The sequence below is a fragment of the Schistocerca americana genome, chromosome 2, assembly GCF_021461395.2.
Source record: "Schistocerca americana isolate TAMUIC-IGC-003095 chromosome 2, iqSchAmer2.1, whole genome shotgun sequence".
In the NCBI taxonomy this organism is placed as follows: domain Eukaryota; kingdom Metazoa; phylum Arthropoda; class Insecta; order Orthoptera; family Acrididae; genus Schistocerca; species Schistocerca americana.
In genome coordinates this window covers 774,430,834-774,455,739 of record NC_060120.1, presented here as the reverse complement: position 1 = coordinate 774,455,739, position 24,906 = coordinate 774,430,834, and the positions used below count along the sequence as shown (strand labels likewise).

General features: G+C 39.0%; 1 protein-coding gene across 1 annotated transcript in view; it reads left to right on the top strand.

Moving 5' to 3' along the window:
• The window catches only part of LOC124595467 (rootletin), a 252,703-nt gene that overhangs the window by 42,765 nt on the left and 185,032 nt on the right, over window positions 1–24,906 (top strand). The window contains exons 8-9 of the mRNA XM_047134220.1: window positions 3,295–3,406; window positions 13,389–13,625. Of these exons, the coding sequence (XP_046990176.1) occupies window positions 3,295–3,406; window positions 13,389–13,625 (349 nt within the window). The remainder of the gene's footprint in view (window positions 1–3,294; window positions 3,407–13,388; window positions 13,626–24,906) is intronic.

The following is a 24,906-nucleotide window of genomic DNA, read 5'->3' as shown; positions in this document are numbered from 1 at the left end:
CTGCCGAACTAGTTGTTTGAGACAGTTTTGAGAAAACATGTTCAAATCACTACTGACCATAGAATTTCTTTGAATGAGTGTATAATTCTCACAACGAAATCAAGCTGCCACTAAAAACTGCCAACAATTAACTTGGTTTCACTTACACCTGTTATATATGACCAGATAGTTTCACTGTCACACTCAACTTCGATCTCAATAGAGACGTTGTTCTTGTCAACTACAATGAATACTCCCCCTCATTTGGCCTCTAACCTGTCTTTCCGATATATTTTTCACAACTCGCTAAATAACTCAGAGCTTTCCACTTTGGGTTTCAGCCAGCTCTCGGTCACAAGAATAATCTGAGTGCGAGAACTTTCCTGGAGTGCAGTAAATTTGGGAACTTTGTTGTGAATACTTCAACAGTTTACTGATAAAATTTTGAAAGACGAAATGTCTGTACTCTTAACATGGTCTTATTTCCCTTGCTGTGTGTCTACTGGTGAATGCTTATCAGAATATCTCAAACTACCACCTGGCCTCAAAAAACCTTATGTGCACTCTGTAAGTACTCTGCTACTTGAGTAGCTGCTTCATTTGCGTAGTGCACACCTAACCTATCAAGAGGAGTCCTATGAATCCCCACCCAATAATGCAGGTCTCGAAATCGCCAGCCAAGACTGTCACAGAGTCAACGAAGCCTTTGTTTGGAAATCTCCACTCAGTTGCAAACCAGAGGATCACGATCAACTGTGGGAATAATGCTGCATATTGCAAGCTCTGCTTGCGCCCCATGCAAGAGGCCAGCAGCCTTCACCACTTGTACCAGCCACCTGTACGAACTGAGGATGACCCCAGAACCCATCCGACAGATGTTATTGGTGTAGACGGAGCTACAACTTGCAGATGACATCACCCTGCACATTCAGTAGGCACAGGCAGGGCCACCTCCATATCTCGGACCAGGCCTCCTGGCACGCATACCAAGTGTGCATTGGCTTTCTTTCCAGTCCTGAATGCCATCTGTCTAAGGGGCTCCATGTTATGCCTAACGTTGGAGCTCCTGATAACCAGTAAACCCTCCCCTGTGTGCCTGCTCAGACCCTGCTGAAGGAGCAGCCACCTGTCCACTCACAAGGTGAATGGGAGAGGCCAATCTCCACATTGGCTCTCCACCTTGATTGATGCTAAAGCATTACCACCTGCCACTCACACTGCTGTGGATCCACCATGGTGTGTGCACTAGAAGGTGCCCCAGCAATAGAGCCCATGGGCAAAATGAGCAGCACCTGAGGCATCCCATATGCACCAGATTCTCTGCCACTGCTGCACTGCAATGCAGCAGCCTCAAGACAACTGACCATAGCAAAAAGCACATTCAGTTGTTCGTGAACTGTGGCCAGCTCCTCCTCTGCCTGCACATAGCATTCACACATCGTACCAAGTCTAAATGAAGAAGTAAACCATAAAAGCAGACAGAATCCTAGGTACATGATTTGCTACCCTCCTGATGTGTCGCCAATGGATGCTGATGCGTTAATGACCTACATACTTGGCTGTTCAGAAGAAATGAAAATTGTGCCACAGATAAGAAATGTACTACAAGGAAAACACGGGAAAAGATAAACACTTAACTTACCTCTCTGTAGATGCGTATTAGCCAAGAGCTGGGGACTGACATTGTGCTTTAGATAATTCTTTATTTTCAAGCAGATGTTCACAAAAAGAATTAAGTGGCAGTTCAGCTCCTACCCAAATTAACATTCCAGTATCCTTTTGGTATGCTATCCCGCAAGTTGACTGTAAAGGACATTGTATGCAGTTCAGCAGGTTTATCGGACATGCCGGGCCTTCCTTGTGACAGTGATGAATTTCCAGCTGTAAAACCAAGTTGAAATGAAGTCATGACTTCATAGTGACAGTCAACAATAGGGAGAATTTCTGTACTCACCTGGATGAAACTTCGCCCCACTTGGAATCCTAGCACTGCCGAATTGAGTGGACCTACATGAAATCCACCTATGCCGCTTAACCTCCATCATGGCAGATTTAATTCTACTTCACCAAATAAACTCTTACTTGCCACCACTACTTGAGATCAAGTATCTAATAAGAATTTGCACAACTTTCCTTTCACCTAGCGAATCAGAGGATACCTGGCTAACTTTTATTGCAAGTGTTGTCTAGCAGACTTACTTTTTCCTGCCCCCTTTAACAGTGGGGTAAGAGGTCTCTCCCACGACCACCTTCTCTTGTCCCTGCAAACGCTTGCATTTGCAGTTCCGTTTGGAGTGTCCAAAATGTTTACATGGTTGACATTGCTACTCTCTACAATTGTAATTATTATGACCCTGACAACCACATTTAAAACATCTGATATCCATTGTTAAATGTCTTTCTTTCCCCACAGTTTGGTGACCATATCAATTTCAGCTAATGCCACTACAATGTCTGCTGCTTCATTCAAAGTCTTTGGAAATGGAAAATGAATTCTATGTGACATTTCCAATGGTAATTCCAGCAAGAATGCATCAACAAGTCTGTGTTAGGTTTCTCCTGTCCCATTTTTGTGTTGCTAATTGTGTTGTCAGAAAGCCTTCTATACTATCAAGATCTTCTGAATTGTTTCAGATTTATATTTTATCGAGCACAGTCAGAATAAGTTAGAGAAATATTGCCCTTGGTATGGAAATCATAGGAGGTACAACTGTATTTGACAGATGTTAGTCGATAAATCATGGAGTATAAGTAGTCTGAAAAGAGTATTATGAAATATAGAAGTTCGTGATTTTTAAAAGGAGAGGGGGGAGGGGCGGGGGGTGTTTAGAATACTGTATGAGATCTGATGACAGGAATTAGTGTATTACCAAAAATATATTCTAACAAAATTGTTTTATTGCATATTATCACTTTTATTTGTATTTTGCCCCTAAAGAAACAGAGGAATTGCATGTAATAAAACAACCGAGTTATACAAAGTGATTTGTTATGATTTTTAAACTTTATTACATACAGCAGCAGTGTGAATAGAATTAATGTGTATTTTGGAAGGAACGTAGAAGGAAACAAAAGTGGATCAGCAGCTTATATTAACATTTTGACAAGAACAAGCCAATTACTGTTTGACACTAAACGATATTGTGCCTAGGACAATTCAGAAAATAAAATATGTGAAATTCAGCTGAATAATATGAAAGGAAGATGGTACGAGGGAAAGCTTGCTATATCGTTAACTTAAATATTAAACATGTGAACCAATCTGTAGATAAATCATAGGATGTAGTTTATTGTTTGATTTTCTATTTTACACAGGTCACCAAAGCGCTCCATGCGCACGCCAACATCTCAGGCATTTGCTGAGAGCACAATTTCTGCAGTTCAAGCAGCTCTGCACAAATACCAGCTACAGATTCATGAACTACAGGTAAATGTTGTCATATAGTCATGCACTGGTGATGACAGCTTCCTTTAATCTTCTTTGTCACATCATATAATGTTCCTTCTCTTAGAGTATTCTAGCCAAGGGGTGTGTACTGTGCATAAACTTACGATGTTATGTCTCCATCTATATTCTGTAAACCACTATATGGTTTGTGACAGAAAATTCATATTGTATCAGATTTATTGCCTCCTTTCCTATTCTGTTTGCAAATTGTACAAGGCAAGACTCATTGTCATTACTTCTTGCATAGTCTTATTGTTGTGGTTATTGTGCAAAGATATATATAGGAAATAATATTTGAGGGCTTGTTTTGATGTGTGGATTCTCGGTATTTTGTGAGTGAGGCTACACATGACACACAACACTTTTCTGCAATGTTTTCCACTGCAATTTTCGTAATCACTTGTACGACACTTTCACTCTGAGTAAAGGAAACTGAAACAGAGCGTGCAACTCTTCCAGGAATCTTCTCTTTCTGCTCTGTTAATTCAACATAGTAAGAGTCGCAGACTGTCAAACACACCTCAATAATGGTTTAAGCAAGCATTTTGGAATATTTAACTTTTGTAAATGAGTTATGCTTGTTAAGGATTCTTGTAATAAATGTGAATAACCTTTTAAAAAGGAACCAATCCAAAATATGACATAAACAATTCCTGGAAGCTACAGGAAACATAAATTTGAATAGCAGGACAGGGATCTGACCTGGCATCCTCCTATATGCAAATCAGCTGCCTAAACCACTGTGCCACCACAATCTGCTAAATTAGATAGAAGGTATCTTGTAAGACTTGTACATATCAGCACCATTAGCAAGTGCTCACATGCAATTAGGTGTAAGAAATTTACAGCTTTGGCCAACAGCCATATTCAGAACAAAAAGAAAAGATATATAATAGAGGGAAACATTCCACGTGGGAAAAATATATCTAAAAACACAGATGGTGTGACTTAACAAACGAAAGTGCGGGCAGGTCGATAGACACACAAACAAACACAAACATACACACGTAATTCAAGCTTCCGCAACAAACTGTTGCCTCATCAGGAAAGAGGGAAGGAGAGGGAAAGACGAAAGGATGTGGGTTTTAAGAGAGAGGGTAAGGAGTCATTCCAATCGCGGGAGTGGAAAGACTTACCTTAGGGGGAAAAAAGGACAGGTATACACTCGCACACACACACATATCCATCCGCACATACACAGACACAAGCAGGCATTTTCTGACATGGAGGTCACGTGCGCTTCATGCCTTTCCCTCGTGGTACCACAGAGCAAATGACACCATCCAGCAGGTAGAAGTGCCAGTCCACAGCCTGCATTGCCAATAGCACACAATCATTACAATTTCAATCTGCACAAACCATCAAAAAAGTCCCAAAAGTGGGGGACTTCCTACTTACTACCTACCTTTACCCATGAATATTTTTCGTTGGCCAGTGGATATCAAGGGTGTGGAATGTCTCCTATGAATGACATGTTACATCTCAATTGTATTCTACTGTATCCATTATTATAAAATTTGTAAGTAGTTAATGGGTGTAAATATTGTAAAAATACAGCCTCATTCCATAGCCTAGAAACTTTAATGCCATTGGCATTAATGGAACCAACAATTAAAAAAAAAAAAAAAAAAAAAGAAAAGAAACTGGAAGCAGGAATAAATGGCCAGATAAATTTAAGGCAGAATGACAACATAAATGTAGCCACGGGGCAATCAGGCGCCACACTCAGGTTTATTGGAAGAATCGTAATGGAATTCTTTGTGGGTTTTGGCCAACAGCTATCTTAAGAAAAATATGAAACATGTAGATATAAGGTATCTTGTCAGGTTAGTACATATCATTGGCAAGTGCTTACTTGCTAGGGATACTGACATGTTCTGGTTTGTCTACAGTATATCTGTTCCTTTTCTGTGGCTATTGGCTAGACCAATAAACTGTTTAAGTGTAACTACATGTTAGCATTTGCTAAAGGTACTGGTATGTACTAGTCTGTCAAGATACCTTGTATGTACAGGGTGACAGTTATTGAACTGTATGAAATAAACCTGTCATTACTCCTGAATGGTTTGCATTAGGATGTTTAAACTGCACGATTGCCCCCGGGACATGATGGAAATTAGTATGTGCGTGATGATTTGGTTTGGCAACAAAGCCCACTTTTATTTGGATGGGTTTGTCAATAAGCGAAATTGGCACATTTGGGGGACTGAGAATCCACATGTCACCATCGAGAAGTCTCTTCGTCCTCAACAGGTGATTGTGTGGTGTGGAATATCCAGTCATGGAATAATTGGTGCGATATTCCTTGACTCCGCAGTGACTACCAAACATTATGTAAAGGTTTTGAAAGAGGGTTTCATCCATTTTATCCAAAGTGCCCCTAATTTCGAGAAGACATGGTTCATGCAAGACAGAGCTCGACCCCATCGAAGCAGGAGAGTGTTTGATCATATTCTCTGGTTCTGAACACATGCAACTCCTTTTTGTGGAGCTATTGTAAAGACAAGGTGTACAACAACAACCCCAAAATCATTGCCTTTACAAATGTCTGCTTGTGTCTGTGTATGTGTGGATGGATATGTGTGTGTGTGTGCGCGAGTGTATACCTGTCCTTTTTTCCCCCCTAAGGTAAGTCTTTCCGCTCCCGGGATTGGAATGACTCCTTACCGTCGCCCTTAAAACCCACATCCTTTCGTCTTTCCCTCTCCTTCCCTCTTTCCTGATGAGGCAACAGTTTGTTGCGAAAGCTTGAATTTCGTGTGTATGTTTGTGTTTGTTTGTGTGTCTATCGACCTGCCCGCACTTTCGTTCGGTAAGTCACATCATCTGTGTTTTTAGAAAAGATATATAGCTTTTTTTGTCAGACTAGTACATGATAGTGTCATCAGCAAGTAAGTACTTGCTAATTAGTGTGGTATGAACTAGTCCTATTTGATACCTCATACATATTTCTTTTCTTTTGATTCTGAAGGTAGTTGTCAGCCAAAATCCACAAAGAGTTTGGTTTTTCCAGAATGAAACTAACATGGTGCAGTGGAATGTGGCTGTTTTCAATCTTCATGGCACATTAAAATTGTACACCCTACTAGAATGTGAAACTAGAATACTGTCTTTCGTGGGCAATGTAGTGGAGGCCCACTATGGATATATCTCACGTTATTTGATTGGAGGGAGCGAATTGGTCACCCGTGTAGCATTGCGCCATCAGCACTGACACCACAGTATAAGCACTGGCAGTACACCAAGTGGACCTCCACTACCCTGTCCACATGTGGACAGAAATATTGGAAGGTATCAAGGCTGTTACAACTTGTGAAAGGTGTGCTACTCCTGCATGACAGTGCACTCGTTCATGCCACTCTGCTAACTGTGGCTACTTGTTCTCATTTAGAATATGAAATCTTTCCAGATCTGTTTTACTGGCCAGATCTAGCACCCACAAATTGCTTCCTCCTCCGAAGACTGAGGAAATTATTGCCAGGACAACATTTTGTCAGTGGTGATGAGGTGATATCCGCAGTGGAGAACTTTTTCCAGAGACGAACTAATGACTCGTACAATTATGGCATACAATAGGCTGTACATTGCTAGAAAAAATATGTAAACTTGAAATGGTCTTGTGGAGAGGACTAATAAATGTGCAAAAATTCAGAGTTCTAGCCTTTTATTTTCGTACATTTTGAAAATGTTGAGGAATGTTTGGGTGACAGAATACTTACAAACCAGTTACAATATAGGCACTGTGAAATATAAGCAGGGGGGGGGGGGGGGAGGGGAGAGAGAGAGAGAGAGAGAGAGAGAGAGAGAGAGAGAGAGAGAGAGAGAGACTAATAAAATATTGTGGCCATACTGCTTGCAATAATTTATTGTGAGTGTCTGGAGTTACAGTGTTCTATGTGACTGGAAAAAGGCACAAGTCATTTCAACTTAAAAAAGGGTTGCAAGACTGTGATGTACAGAGCTATAGATGTGTCTAACTCATATTAATAGGCTGTAGAATTATAAAAAATACTTTGTGCTCCCATGTGATGACTTTTCTAGAGACTGAGCAACTCTGAAGGAACTAACAATTATTCCAAAAGGATCAGTCATGTGAAAATGTTCTCTGTTCATTCACATTATCCAAAGAAAAGATTGCATGTTGATGTGGGCGTTCTCAAGATAGTGTTATGGGATCACTATTGTACACAATATATATTTAAATGACTTGGCATATGATGTCTATGGGTCTCTGTGGTTGTTTACTGATGACACAGTTATGTAGAGGGAGATGACATCCATTGGAGAGTACTACAAAATGCATAGTGTCTTGAAGGTGACTTGCACCTAGTGCAAAGATTATCATCTACAATTCAGCAATGTAATGTAATGGGCATAAATAGATGATAAGACCTGATATTATTTGGCCATCAGTCACCAGAATTAGTGATAACCACCAAGTATCTAGGAAGTATCTAGCAAGTGGACTCTGCTAAATTCTTGGTTGTGTAAGTTGATAGCAAATTAAATTGGTCCTGCCGTATCTTAGATCTGGCAAAAAGACTTCATTCTGCAACTTTTTCCTTCCAAATAATTGCATCATCTGCACACATAGATGCCATCAGAGCTGCTTCCTGTGGATTTTTCAATGCGCTGTCATCTTACAGCGTCATCTTTTGAGGTAATCAGCATGTGATGAAAAAGTTTTTCAGCAATCAGAAGAGAGGTAAACACATCACGAGTGGTATTCATCCAAGGCACTCTTGCAGGAATCTGTTCTGGAAACTACAGGTTTTTACAATGATGTCTTGGTATATATTCTCCCTTGTGTGTTCTCTTAATAAAACTTGCTCCCTTTCCAAAACCAGTAGTGCATATCATGGCTACAATATGAGGTCCAAAACAGGAGTTAAATAGTAACCACATGACCTTCGTCCTTGTACAGAAAGGATAAATTATTCAGGCCTGAAAGTTTTCAGCACTCTGCGTACAGACATCAAAAGTCTATCTCTTGAAACGTCTAAATTGAAAAGGAAAGTGAAAGAATATCTGTTGTGAGACTCATTCTACTCAGTGAATTTTTTATAAAGTGGTGTGCATGTGTGTAGTTTTATTGTATAACTTAATTGTCCCATTTAATGCAAGCATACTGGTAAATATGATTTTTTATCATAAATGGAATCATATTATTGACGTTTAACTACAAGGATATTACTTAAGTGAATGTCTCATAATGAGCACATAAATGTTATTTGTGATATCTTGTTGTATTGTGTGTATCTTTTTTTTTTGTGTATTATGATGTAACATTAGGTGGTATGCATACTATAATGAATCCACCGTATTGTGAATGTTTCTATGGTATTTATTCCTCTAATGAGAGTGTTTAGAATAGCCCGTTTTAACAGTCCAGTAGTTGATCTGTAACTTGTGCATCTTGCTAGGTTTCTTGCTTATATTACTTTTTCTCACATTCACTGAGCAATACTAATGCTGCAGGCGTCCTGTTATTCAGTACCCTTTAACCGTGACATAGCTTCTCCCCCATGGTCTTCGATCCATCATGTCAAAGACGCTGAAAGAGACTTTCCTTATTCCAGGAGAAAAACACACTCTAAGAAGTTGAACTCAGTGTATTACCTGTAATGTACAATTCTAACTTCTCTTAATGAACTGACTATACATGCATTACATTCCAGTTAGATGATGTCATGTGACCGTTTCACACAAGACTCAGAACCAGAGTACAGTAAATTCTGAACAGCAATGCTGTAATGTTTCTTTTCTAACATGGAGGTCACGTGCGCTTCATGCCTTTCCCTCGTGGTACCACAGAGCAAATGACACCATCCAGCAGGTAGAAGCGCCAGTCCACAGCCTGCATTGCCAATAGCACACAATCATTACAATTTCAATCTGCACAAACCATCAAAAAAGTCCCAAAAGTGGGGGACTCCCTACTTACTACCTACCTTTACCCATGAATATTTTTCGTTGGCCAGTGGATATCAAGGGTGTGGAATGTCTCCTATAAATGACATGTTATACCTCAATTGTATTCTACTGTATCCATTATTATAAAATTTTTAAGAAGTTAATGGGTGTAAATATTGTAAAAATGCAGACTCATTCCATAGCCTAGAAACTTTAATGCCATTGGCATTAATGGAACCAACAATTAAAAAAAAAAAAAAAGAAAAGAAAAGAAACTGGAAGCAGGAATAAATGGCCAGATAAATTTAAGGCAGAATGACAACATAAATGTAGCCACGGGGCAATCAGGCGCCACACTCAGGTTTATTGGAAGAATCGTAATGGAATTCTTTGTGGGTTTTGGCCAACAGCTATCTTAAGAAAAATATGAAACATGTAGATATAAGGTATCTTGTCAGGTTAGTACATATCATTGGCAAGTGCTTACTTGCTAGGGATACTGACATGTTCTGGTTTGTCTACAGTATATCTGTTCCTTTTCTGTGGCTATTGGCTAGACCAATAAACTGTTTAAGTGTAACTACATGTTAGCATTTGCTAAAGGTACTGGTATGTACTAGTCTGTCAAGATACCTTGTATGTACAGGGTGACAGTTATTGAACTGTATGAAATAAACCTGTCATTACTCCTGAATGGTTTGCATTAGGATGTTTAAACTGCACGATTGCCCCCGGGACATGATGGAAATTAGTATGTGCGTGATGATTTGGTTTGGCAACAAAGCCCACTTTTATTTGGATGGGTTTGTCAATAAGCGAAATTGGCACATTTGGGGGACTGAGAATCCACATGTCACCATCGAGAAGTCTCTTCGTCCTCAACAGGTGATTGTGTGGTGTGGAATATCCAGTCATGGAATAATTGGTGCGATATTCCTTGACTCCGCAGTGACTACCAAACATTATGTAAAGGTTTTGAAAGAGGGTTTCATCCATTTTATCCAAAGTGACCCTAATTTCGAGAAGACATGGTTCATGCAAGACAGAGCTCGACCCCATCGAAGCAGGAGAGTGTTTGACCATATTCTCTGGTTCTGAACACATGCAACTCCTTTTTGTGGAGCTATTGTAAAGACAAGGTGTACAACAACAACCCCAAAATCATTGCTGAGCTTAAAACAGCCACTTTGGAGGTCATTGACAGCAGTGATGTTCCAACACTTCAGCAGGTCATGCAGAATTTCGCTATTTGTCTGCACCACATCATCACCAATGATGGAAGGCATATCAAAGGTGTCATAACCTAATTCCGAATACCTGTAGTGACATTTACATGTTGAATAAAGTCTGTGCAAGCCATAGTTTATAACTAATTTTTTTTTTCGTGTAGTTCAATACTTATCACCTTGTATTTTTATTGAGCAAGGTGGCAAATACTGCCAACTTGCATTTAGGAGGACAACAGTTCAGATTTCTGTCCAGCCACTCAAAGTTATATTTTCTGTGCTTTGCCTAATTGTCAAAGGCAAATTATGGTTTGTTTCCTTTGAAAAGAACAGAGCCAGTTACCTTCACTGTCCTTTCTCTGTCTGCACTACAGCTCTTTCACTAATGATCTCATTGTCAATAGGACAGTAAATCCTAACTTTCCTTTCTCACTTCCATCCTTCCATGTCTGTTTCTTTTGTTTTCTACATCTGCATGGCTACTTTGCAATTCAGGTAGATGCTTCATCAAACCACATTCACACTATTTCTCTCCCATTCCACTCTCAAATAGCACATGGAAAAAAGAACACACAAATCTTTCCATGCAGGCTCTAATTTCTCTTATTTTATTACAGTGATAATTTCTCCGTATGTAGATTTCTCCCTATGTAGATGGACATCAACAAATATTTTTACATTCGGAAGAGAAAGTTGATGATTGAAATTTCATTCCCTCACAATGAGAAATGTGATTGAAATTTCATAAAAAGATCTTCCCATAATGAAAAAGCCTTTGTTTTCATGATTGCCATCCCAATCGGCGCATCATATCCATGAAACTGTTCCCTATTTCATGATAGTATATAGCGATCTGCCCATCTTCGAACTTTTTCCATGATCTCTATCAATCCTAACTGGTAAGGATTCCATAATGCGCGGTAATATTCTGGAAGAGATCAGACAAGCATAGTGTAGGGAGTCTTCCAAGTGTTCTGCCAATAAAATGTAGCTTTTGTTTGCTTTCCCTACAACATTATCTACATGATCATTCCAGTTTAAGTGGCTTGTAACTGTAGTTCCTTTAGTTGTATTTCAACCTTTAAATTTGTGCAGTTTATCATGTAACCTAAATTTAATCAATTTCATTTAGTATTCCTGTGGATGACCTCACACTTTTTATTGTTTAGAATCAATTGCCACTCTTCACACCCTGTAGATATCTTATCTAAATCATGTTGCAATTTGCATTTAGTTCTGAAGATGGCTGTTAACTGAAATCGATAAAGTTTTTAAGTGTTATTAATAAATTCCAGTCCAGACTAAACTGTTACATAAATGCTCCTGTGATGTGGTCCTGTCCATAAATTTGTGTTTCGTGAAAACTTTGCAACATTATATTTTCTATACAGGGTGAGTCAAAAAGTACTTTGTACTTTGGAATGATATTGAAATTTATTGAGATAACTTACAGAACCAGCAAATATGTCATTTTGTAGCCAACAGCCACAACTTTCACATAAAGGTGTCAAGTGTCTTTTTGGTGTGATGTGACTATTATTTGTGATGTGGCAAACATTCCACCGTTAATCAATTTCTTCCCACACTCATTGCAGCAAATCGGATGTAACTTGTGCATTGGCTGAGTATATTCAGTTTTTCAGGTCAGCTAAATTGCCTGGTAGGGGAGAAACGTACACACGGTCTGTAATGAAACATCAGAGAAAGAAATCCAATGGTGTCAAGTTTGGAGAGCGAGATGGCCAAGCGATTGGCCCTTCACAGGCAATCCACCAACCTGGAAAGTGATTATCGAGGAAACCTCAAACTTCCATGAGGAAATGAGGTGGTACACTGTCTTGCTGGTAATAAAAAGTTTTCAAGCAGATCCAGATACACAGTACCAGTGACAGTTTCCTCCATGATGAAAAAAGGCCCATACTCTTTCACTCTGTAAAGTCACAAAACAGATTATCTCTGGGGATGTCATAAACGTGTTTCAGAGTTGCATGTTGATCTTAACTTTGGGGCTGTCACAAATGTGTTCCAGGGTTGCAAGTCAGTCTTCACTGCCCATGTTCTGCAGTCATGGGTGTTCACTATGCCACTATGTGAAATGTTGACTCATCACTGAAAATGGTTGTGTTCAGGAATGTCTCATTGTCCTCTATCCAGTGCAATGTTTCCCCACATAATTCCACATGAGCAACCTTATCTGCATCACTTATGTGCTGTGCCATCGAAAATCTGTATGGTTTCAAGTATAAATATCTTCACAGCACTTGCCAAACAGTCTTTTGTGGAATACCATCTCACACGATGCATGTCCTGTTGATTTTTATGGCCTGTGGTCAAAGCTCTCTCTATCCTGCACAATTTAATCATCAACAAGCAGGCATCCTGGTTATTTATCACATCGCAGTTAACAACCCATCTCAACAAAGTTATTGTACCAAGAGTAAATTTTAGGTCTACTTGGAGGTTCTTTGGCATACTGAGTGCAAAATTTACACCGAACAGGTGTTGCAGATTTTGTTTCATGAAACCAAACACACAGTGAGCATACCTCACACCAGTGAAATTAGCCACTCCTGGTGTCAAAATGTGGTACTGATTCACTGTGTAAATCAAACTTGAGGTTGTTTGCTACAAAATAACACATCTACTGATTCTGTATGTTATCTCAATAAATTTCCATATCATTCCAAATATGTGAAGTCCTTTTGGCTCACCCAGTATTATTTGTCTGATAGCTGAATTTATATGTGGTACTATAGAGCTAAATGTTCCCAGGCAAATAAAGCTTTTCTCTAAAGATTCTCTTGTGTTTCCTGATAACACAGGTGAAGCTGCAGACAAGCAGAGAGCAGCTTATGACATGCAGAAAGCAGTGTGAAGCAGCTGAAGAAGCCCAGAATGTCCTGAATAGCCGTGTTTCGGAATTAACAGTGCAGTGGGACACTTGCCGAGCCCATGGAGCACAGCTACAGCAGGACAAGGACAGCCTTCAGCGTGCACTTGACGGTGTGCGAGCAGACAAGGCTGCTCTGGAAAGGGCTCGTCAGGATTTAACTGCTGCTGTGAGTGAACTTAAGTTTTTAATATTGTGTACTATAAGTAGAAACAAAACTGGCATTCTGCGTGTCAGTGTGTGGAATGTCAGATCCCTTAATTGGGCAGGTAGGTTAGAAAATTTAAAAATGGAAATGGATAGGTTAAAGTTAGATATAGTGGGAATTAGTGAAATTCGGTGGCAGGAGAAAAGGACTTCTGGTCAGGTGAATACTGGATTATAAATACAAAATTAAATAAGGGTAATGGAAGAGTAGGTTTACTAATGAATAAAAAAAATTGGAATGCAGATAAGCTACTATGAACAGCATAGTGAACGCATTATTGTAGCCAAGATGGACATGAAGCCCACATCCACCACAGCAGTACAAATGTATGTGCCAGCTAGCTCTGCAGATGATGAAGAGATTGAAGAAATGTGTGATGAGATAAAAGAAATTATTCAGATATTTAAGGAAAACACAAATTTAATAGTGACGGGGACTGAAATATGACAGTAGTAAAAGGAAGAGAAGGAAAAATAGAAGGTGAATTTGAACTTGGAGAAAGGAAAGAAAGGGGAAACTGCCTGGTAGAATTTTGCACATCACAGCTAACACTTGGTTTAAGAATCATGAAAGGAGGTTGTATATGTGGAAGAGACTTGGAAACACCGGAAGGTTTCAGACTGATTATATAATGGTAAGACAGAGATTTCGGAACCAGATTTTAAATTGTAAGATATTTCCAGGTGCAGATCTGGACTGTGACCACAATGTATTGGTCATGAACTGCAGATTAAAACTGAAGAAACTGCAAAGAGGTAGGAATTTAAGGAGATGGCACCTGGATAAACTGAAGATTTTTGAGTGTTTCAGATAGAGCATTAGGGAACGATTGACAAGAACAGGGGGGGTGGGAATGCAGTAGAAGAAGAATGGGTAGCTTTGAGAGATGAAATAGTGAAGGCAGCAGAGGCATGTAGGTAAAAAGATGAGGGCTAGTAGAAATCCATGGGTAACACAAGATATATTGAATTTAATTGATGGAAGGAGAAAATATAAAAATTCAGTAAATGAAGGAGGCAAAATGGAATATAAACATATAAAAAATGAGATCAACAGGAATTTCAAAGTGGCTAAGCAGGAATGGCTAGAGGACAAATGTAAGGATTTAGAAGCACTTATCACTAGGGGAAAGATAGATGCCACCTACAGGAACAGTAAAGAGAACCTTGGAGAAAAGAGAACCACATGTATGAATTGCAAGAAAACCAGTCCTAAGCAAAGAAGGGAAAGCCAAAAGGTGGAAGGAGTATATAGGGGGTCTGTACAAAGGAAACATAATTGAGGGCAATATAATGGAAATGGAAGAGGACGTAGATGAAGATGAGATGGAAGATATGATACTGTGTGAAGAATTTGACAGTGCACTCAAAGTCCTAAGTTGAAACAAGGCCCTGACAGTAGACAGTGTTCTGTTAGAGCTGATAGCCTTGATAGAGCCAGCCATGACAAAACTCTTCTATCTAGTGAGCAAGATACAGACAAAATACACTCAGACTTAAAGAAGAATATAATATTCCAACTTCGAAGAAAGCAGATGCTGACAGGTTTTAAAATTCTATTTAGATTTTGTACATAGACCAGATGGCAATTGTAAGAATAGAGGGGCATGAAAGGGAAGCAGTGGTTGGGGAGGAAGTGAGACAAGGTGGTAGCTATCCTCGATGGTATTCAATCTGTATATTGAGCAAGCAGTAAAGGAAACAAAAGAAAAATTTGGAGTAGAAATGAAAGCCCAGAGAGAAGAAATAAAAGCTTTGAGGTTTGTTGATGACAATTGTAATTCTGTCAGAGACAGCAAAGGATTTGGAAGAGCATTTGAACAGAATGGACAGTATCTTCAAAGGAGGATGTAAGATGAATATCAACAAAAGCAAAACAAGGATAGTGGAATGTAGTCAGATTAAATCAAGTGATGCTGAGGGAATTAGATTAGGAAATTAGACTCTTAAATTAGTAGAATGAGATTTTCACTCTGCAGCCGAGCATGAGCTGATATGAAACTTCCTGGCAGATTAAAACTGTGTACTGGACCAAGAGTCGAACTCAGGACCTTTGCCTTTCGCGGGCAAATACTCTACCGAGCTCACGTCTCGATCTGGCTGCTGGGAAGTTTCACTTAAAGTAGTAGATGAGTTTTACTATTTGGGCAGTAAAATAATTGATGATGATGATGATGGTCAAAATAGAGAGCATATAAAATGTAGACAGGCAACGGCAAGAAGAGAAATTTGTTAATATGAAGTATGGATTTAAGTGTCAGGAAGTCTTTTCTGAAAGTATTTGTATGGAGTGTAGCCATCTATGAAAGTGTAACAGTTTCTACAAGAATAGAACACTAGCTTTTGAAAGTGTGAAGCTACAGAAGAATGCTGAAGATTAGATGAGTAGATCATGTAACTAATGAGGAAATAGTGAATAGAATTTGGGAGAAAAGAAATTTGTGGCACAACCTGACAAGAAGGAATCATTTGGTAGCACACATTCTGACACATCAAGGGCTTACCAATTTAGTACTGGAGAAAAGTGAGGGGGTTAAAAACCATAACAGAGACAAAGAGAAAAATACAGTTAGCAGATTCAGAAATATGTAAGTTGCAGTAGTTACTTGAAGATGAAGAGGGTTGCACAGGATAGCGTAGCATGGAGAGCTGCATCAAACCAGTCTTCAGAATGAAGACCATAACAACAACAACAACAACAACAACATAAACATAAACATACTAAACTAACCGAAAATAAATATCTTCTGTGTGTGTGCTTTATTTTAATTTCTCAGATGTACAAGACAATATTATAAAGCATTTACTGATAAATTAAAAAAGGCTTTGTTATCAATTTCCAAATCAGCCAAGGCTTGAACAGGGGTTATTGAAAGTGGAGGTAACTGGATTTGAATATTATTTTGCTTGCAGCTTAAAAAAATTGTCTGCTGAAATATGGTTTCCAGTTATTTTCATAGTCACTGCTCACATACTTATATTCATGTTGTTTTGTTTCCATAATGAATTTTCTGTCTGCAGCAGAGTATGTGCTGATTTGAAAACTTCCTGACAGATTAAAACTGTGTACTGGAGCAGGACCAAACCTGGCAGCCTTGTCTTTCATGGCCAAGTTCTCTACTGACTAGACTGTCTAACAAGGGAAACTCTGCATTGCCCCCCTCCTCCCACACCCTCCCCTGTTCCTCAAATATAGTGGTAAGAGGGCCCAGTGGACAGCCCATCAAAAACTGAAGACTGATCAAGCATGAAAACAGGAAAAAGGTGTCCTGGACTGTGGGGGGGAGCAAAAAAAAAAAAAAAAAATAGAAACAGTGAATGATCCGAGAACAAGAAGTGGGTATAAAGCTACCAGCACAACAAATGGCATCGTGGTTAGGTGGTTACAGTGTTGGAATGCCAAGCAGGTGAGCCATGTTCAAACCTTCCTCATGCCAATTTACTTATTTTGTTTTTTTCACTGTTTGCTTTATTCAAGTCTGTGTTGTGGTTTAACGTCTGTTTGCAACAGCGAGCTGTAAAGTAGGGACATACAATGACTGTTCATTCTGCCCAACTACTCTATTAGCAGCCTAAAGCAAGTGGTTTTCAAATGGGAACCGCAAATGTTTGATGACAAGGTGACAAGTCATCCAAATCATCCACTGGAAAACTCGTCTGTTGTGTCATACACAGCATTGTGACAGCACACGCATCATATGATAGTAATCTCTTATCAACGCACCTAACTAGTACACCTGATGAGTGAGTGAAATATGCCTCCTTGCCCGATATAGGTGTTCGTATGAATGTGAATGTAATCACTCCAAAGGAAATGATGAAAAAATAATAGTTTCCCACATAAGCTGCAACAAATGAACTATCACACTGTTTCTCTGTGCATTGTCAGATCATACGTTTTTAACATTTTGGAAGTCTTAACTGTTTAATTCCTTTGTTGTAACATATTTCACACATGTTTATTTATGGTTTTCATTTCTGTGAGACATCTATGTGGTTTCTCGGCTGCTGTCATTATTCATCATATTTACTTGTGACGGTAACATCTTCTTATCACATGACTCCTATTCTATAACAAGTGACAACTGCCAAGACTACAGAAAGAGAACAAACACTTCAGTGACTGGACAGACAGTCCATAATGTTGTGGAAAAATAAATAAATAAATGGCACGAGGGAGTTCTGAAAACGGCTCAACTGCTTGGCAGTCCAACACCAAGACCACTTACCCATGGCGCCATTATTGCATCACGTTGCTCTTTATAGCATTTCTTGTTCGTGGACAGTTCACTGTTTCTGTTTTTTTACCCCCCACTGTTCAGTACACTTTCCTCCTGTTTTCATGCTTGATCTGTGTTTAGTTTTTGATGGGCTATCCACTGGGCCCTCTTACCACTAAATCTGAGGCGGGGTGCGGTGGGGAGTTTGTCTTGTAAGCACAACTCATCACCTGCCATTACAATGTTATTTCCACTATTACCTCTCTACTACCTTACAAGCTTTACGGAAGTTCTCCTGCATTCTTTGTGGGACTAGTACTCTTGGAAGAAATGATATAGCTGTGGAAGAGCTAGTCACAGGTTCCAGATTTGAGTCCCAGTCAGGTATACAGCTCTAACCTGCCAGGTAGTTTCAAATCAGTGCACACACTCTGCTGCAGAACGAAAATTTAATTCCGGAAGAATCCCCTCAACTGTGGCTAAGCCTTCGCTCTGCTATACCCTTTCTTCCAGTTCTGCAAGGTATGCAGAACATCTGTGAGGTTAATAAGTGGCAGAAAGGTACTGGCAAAAGTAAATATGCGAGGCTGGGTCATGAGTCATGCTTGGATAGCTCAATCGATAGAGCACTTAGCTGTGCAGGGCAAAGGACCCAGGATCGATTCACAGCCTGGCACACAGTTTTATTCTGCAAGGAAATTTCATGTTGTTTTGTATTTAGACAAAGATCTCACACAATAGTTTTTATACACCTGAAGATGCCATGAACACATTTGGGAATCAGTTGCTTTAATAAAAAGATATAATTAGGAGTAATTAATGGATTGCTGAGATTCCAAAGCTACTACACTTTATATTATGTAGAGGGCAATTGTCAGGCTCGAGGTATTGATTGGCGAAATGAAAAGTTGTTGAGAAGCAATTGAAAGAAGGAGATGTAATTAAAACGGGAAATATTAATTTTAAAATGTTGAAACCAATAGAACGAAAGAATGAATAAGAAATAAAAAATGAACATAGGATAATTCATTGTCAGCAAGACCTATTAGGAAAAATGAAGATTTGAGTATTTAGATACATAAAACTAAAAGTAAAGCCAGTGTAGACAAGAGCAAAGACAGAAGAATTAAAGGGCAGAAATGCATAAAAAAAGAATGGAAGGAAATAAGAATCTAAAACAAATTGTGACTAGTAAAATCATGGTGGAAAACGAGAATAATAACCTAGTATGGTCGGGAGAACTGTTTCCCAACTTTAGATTTCAGAGACTTTAGTCTCAGTAGGACACAGGTGGGGAAAGGGGTCAGGGTTCTGGAAATTACCCCAGTACCTTAATAATAATGTTGCTAAGTGTGTGCAGCTATGTGCTGCTTTGTGTTTGCAGTATGACGATAATAGTGGCTTGCTAGTATAGAGTGACTGTCAGTTTTGATTCACCCTTACTGAGCATTTTTTGGCAAAAGTGCAAATATTACACCTGAACTTGCAGTTGAGAAGGTAGGTCACTGAGTGCTTCTGTATGTGACACTCGTTTCTGCAGGAGGATGATTATAAGGGTTACTAGATGTCCTGTGTACTCTCTGAACAAATATCGAAGAGTGTCAGATGAGATCTCAGTTCCCATTTCTGCAAGAGTACAATTGTGTCATGAGAAAGTCTTTGTGTGCTTTGAACAAAAATATAAGACTGTTAGCTGAGGTGTCACGTTCCATTTCTCATTTATATGTCGCTACTGCTCAGTGCCTCCACATGCAGTAGTAGTTGTCTTTAGTTACTCTATTGTTTTCAAGTAATCAGTACCACAATGTATAGCTTGGAATAACCCATATCATATTTTGGGCACTAACATTCATCTTACGTTACTATATATTTTGCCTAACTCCCTGTTCACTATTGTCCATATCACTGCTCTCACACAAATAAACCTAACATCCTGTCTTTGACTACTGCTAAAAACTTGTGTCCTTAATGTTTATTATATTCCAAAATCAGGACCTTATTCATCATGGTTTTGATAAATTTTATTTTGATTCAGGGTCACATGTGAGAGGAATACTTGAAATCAACTCAAGGATACAGCTGTGGACACCATGAGAACAATATTTTCACTGTACTTGAAATTGGCTTTCCTAGAGTTGAAAGGAATTACAGCTGGCTCCACTTAAAATGACAAGAAATATCTTTAAATATCTTTTCCCTCTCTCCACATAATGAGCACACATCATTTAGTTGTCCAGAAAAGCTTAAGTCAGTTATAAGCTATTTAGTTAATTTGATTTTCTTTAAATTCCATGTCACTTTCCAACTTGTTGACATCCACCCCATAGAATGTTAGCTTCACATATCTGTTCACATCAGAACCAGCAAGAAGCAGTATCTTCATGTTTTTACTTTCCACTCATTCCGTATTAAACTCTCTCCCATCTGTGTTTTAAGTAGTCATAGGTAAAGTATTTCATAATACAACTGACTTATCGGTCCTTTTGAACTTTACCCATTCTGTGTCTGGGAAATGTTGTTCTTGTACACAGTAACATTCGAGCTTGAACTTGTGGTTCCCCATCTGACTCTGATTTACTTCTATTTTGCTGTTAAATACACTTGTGGAAAATGGATAACTGTTGGCAGTGACCCAAATTAATGAAGTTTTTTCACATGATATGCAGGTTGTGTACTGTGTATAATCATAATCAAGGGTCATACTCCAGTGGACAGATTTTTTAAATAACAATTTCAGTGTCTTGTATAGCCTGTTGTGTATACAGTATGGGTTATGGTGTACAGTCCTAAAACTGATTTGATGCAGCTCTCCACACTAGTCTATCCTGTGCAAGTCTCATCATCTCTGCATAACTTTGAAATCTTTGTCCATTTAAATCTGCTCATAAAATCTGCTCTTCATCTTCCTCTACAATTTTTACCCCTCATTCTACCCTCCATTACCAAATTAACTGTTCCTAGATGCCCCAGGATGCATCCCATGTACCTTTCATTTCTTTTAATCAAGTTTTGCCATAAATTGCTTTTCTCCTCAATTCAATGCAGTAACTTCTCATTACTGCTTGATCTACCTATCTAATATTTAGTATCTACAATTATATACCTATTCTACACACTGCTGTATGGTATATGTCAGAGAATACCTTGTACAACACTTTGCAAATGGAGCAAGGGAAAAATGACTATTTGTGTGCCATTGTACAAGTACTGGTTTCTCTTATCTTTTACTCGCCGTATGTTGATCGAAGTAGAATTGTTCTACAGTCTGTCACAAATGCTGGTTCTCTAAACTTTCTCAATTGTGTTTTATGAAAAGAACATCTTTCCTCCAGGGATTACCATTTGAGTTCACAGAGCATTTCTGTAATACTCATGCTGACTAAACTTACTGGTAACAAATCTAGCAGCACACCTCAGCATTTCTTCAATGTTTTCCTTTAATCCGATGTGGTGTTGACTGCAAAAACTTGAGCATTTCTTAACAATGGGTTGAACAAGTGTTCTGTATGCACTTTCCTGTGCTTATGAGCTCTAATTTACTACAGTGCTCCCAATAAATCAAAGTCAGACAATTCACTTTTCATACAACCAATTTTATGCTTTGCAACGTTACACCTAGATATTTAATTGATATGACTGTGTCACACAGCACCCTACTAATAGTGTATTTGAACAATAAAGAATTGTTTTTCTTACTCATCTGCATCAGCATATATTTGTCCACATTTACAACAAGCAGCCATGTATCACACAAGATAGAAACTATATCGAAGTCTTTCTGTATCCTCCTGCAGTCACACAATGCTGACACTTCCATATACTACAGCTTCACTGTCAAACAGTCACAAACTGCTGCTCACCCTATCTGACAAATTATTTATTTGTATAGAAAATAAGAGCAGCCCTATCACACTTTACTGGGGCTCTCCTGATGGCACCTTTGTTTATGATGGACACTTGCAGCCTACGAAAATACAGTGCGTCCGTAACTAAAGTTCCAGTTTCAAAACACTGTAGAGAGAGAACCGTTGCTAAGGATGATGTCAAATCAGAATGAATATTATTGATGCAGGGGGAAATGTCATGGAACTTAAAGAAACTTAACAAAAATTTTACTAATAGATGGCACTGTAAATGAATTAATGTAAATAATGTCAGCTACAAATGGCAGATGAATCATAATGTGATGGCTATGGCTTGAATTGCACATTACACCATCCATACCATTCAATGTGCATGACTGGACAAGTTCAGCAGTTAGTTAGGTAAGCCCATCCACCACGCCAAGGGCATACCACATCGGACGGGAAAAATCGGTTTTTAATTGCCCTGAGGTCAAAAACTGCATAACAAACAAAATAACATCAGTTTTTAACTGTCTTGCAGCCAAAAACCACATAAAAATCAAAATTACTCTGGTTTCTTATTGTCATGAGAGTGGCATAAGACATGTTCAATATGCTGTCCATTGTTTTCTGCCAGAAGTTGAAATCGAGAAATGGCATGTTCCACAACAGACCCATGTCTCTTGGGGGTCACATTAAGAATGTGTTACCCAGTACATGCTTCAATTCAGGTACATTCATAATAAGAGTACTGAACACATCTTTCTGGTAAACCCCCAGCCAGAAGTCAAACAGATTAAGAGAGCAGGGGATCTGGATGGCCAGGCTGTAGGTAAATGACAGGTGATAATTACAGCATTGCAGAAGGATTCCCACTTGATCTTGTCTTTTGCCTAGTTTTTCCTCTGATGCTTTCACTATTTCATCTTTTAAAACTACCCAATCATCTTCTTTTATGTCCACATCTGATCAGGGAGATGTTGTGCAGTGTAAAATCTGGTTTCACGTATTCTTCCATGGGCCTTAAAACAAATGTTAGCAATGATTAAATTGTGCTCTGCACAAAATTCCGTGAGGTTGCCACCTCTTTCATTTCTTTCTCACAGTCCATGTTCTACTATTTTCCTTCTCTTACTCTTGTTACTGAAGTGGTAGGGCAGTGGTTTTGGTTGGGAGCAGTAAGGTGCTGATGCGTGTTATCTTACTTAATTTTAGCATGAGTTAATTTTTATTTGCTCTTTTTTTGTGTTAAAATCATCAAAACAAAACAGTGCCTCCAGAATTAGAAGTTAAACAATCCACTAGACTCAGTTAATAAAACTTCATGGATTAACCCAGAGACCAATCTCATCACTAAAGGTCAAGTATTCTCATACAGGTATTATATAGCTCCTGTTCTTTACATCCACATAAAAGCAATAAAAGCATAATTGAAACACACATTAGGGATGGCAAAGTAAATCCTCAGGTAACCTGAAGAAACAAATGTATATACCTCTTTGCTTTTAGTGATTTTGCCAGTTACAAGAAAGCAGGAAACTAAATCAGATTTACACTGAAAGTTATTTCAGCAATCGAAGGCAGTTTTGAGCAAACTAAGTCTTAACGTCCAACATTTATCCTAAAGACTACCCAAGGTTACACAAAACAATGAATGAATACCAAAATTTTACAATATGTGATTTACACTCTTTTACAATTTATGTCGTTCTGTGCAGTTTCACATGCCTCTGGTTTGGTTAGCTAAGATCCCAATCTTTTGCTTCTCAGATTGTGGGGTAGGGCATGCACCCCTTTCCCAGTCCCATCAAGGAGTAGTAATCAAATAAAGTCAGTGGCTCTGGGGAGCTTACATGAGATGCAACCTTAAACAGAAATGGCAACCATTGCACATCAGTGCTCAAAAAAATTGATGTACCATTTCAATACACATAAAAAAGTGCTCCAATGAAAACACTCTCCATAGTAACCTCAAAAAATTACCCATTATCAGCCACTTTTTAGCAGTTCACAGTTGTTAACCATTACTTTTTTCATGACTGAACATTGCCTCAAGAACATACTTCTGTAAGAATTGATTAAACAACGGTGCGTTGGACCAAATAATTAGTACTGCCAAGACAGGCACACAGGCAAGCAGGTGGTATATATATAGGAGGAAAAAAAAGAAAAAGAAAAGAAAAAAAAAGTCTGAGAGAAACAAATAACACCACAATGCAGATCTCAGTATGGTGTCAAACAGAAATGATTGCACTCCGATAATTATAATAATTGCCCCACACCACTACCTTAAACCTGTAATACACATAATAGGCAGTTGTGGGTAGCTCATGTTATCACTAATGTTGTGCAAAACATTTATTTTACCAAATAGCATAACATATCTTAATTGAGAGGCACTTCACAAGTTTGACACACTAGCCAGTAACGGACTTGATAACAGCACACACAAAATGGTAAACAACCAGTGCAAGATTTGTCACACAAGACATGTCCTTACAGCTGACCCTAAGGCTCAAAAGTGTGCGCCGTTATTTAAAACTTCAATTTATAAAATTATACCTGCCACCCAAGGCGTCACACTGTTCAACTAAAGTGGCCATGACAGCTAGAAGTACAGCCCTATAATGCAATGCTCACATCAGGGAGCCTAATGCCACGGGCACTCACTTGCCAGCCTTAACAAGAGAAGCAAAGCTTAACAGCACCAGCTAAGTTAACAATCTGGCCTTATTTACCAGCAGCACTTCTCTTAAGTAAACAAAGACCAATATAGTTACACAAATGACTTCGGCTTAATCTTAACCGAATACACCAAGCACATGCCTTCCCTACTAAAGCCGCAATGTAATTAAGCAGCACACAGTGAGACCCAAAACATCACGGATGCTCTTACACAGACAAATGTATCTTGAACTACCAGTATTCTCACCATGTTCTCGATACTGAGCGGAGTGCAGGTTCCCCAACAGTTATTGCTGCATTTAAGGCCACTGGGCCACTAGCCCCAGCCACACAAACAATATACAGCAGTGCCACCTCATTCCTTGCCAAACTTGCCTGCTCCACGTCAACACCATCCTGCGGCATACTCCATCCACAGGCCGTGCCAGCTACTATTTCCTGGGGTCAGCTTCCTCCAGAGACAGCTCAGCATGTCACAAAGTACACTTCTCAT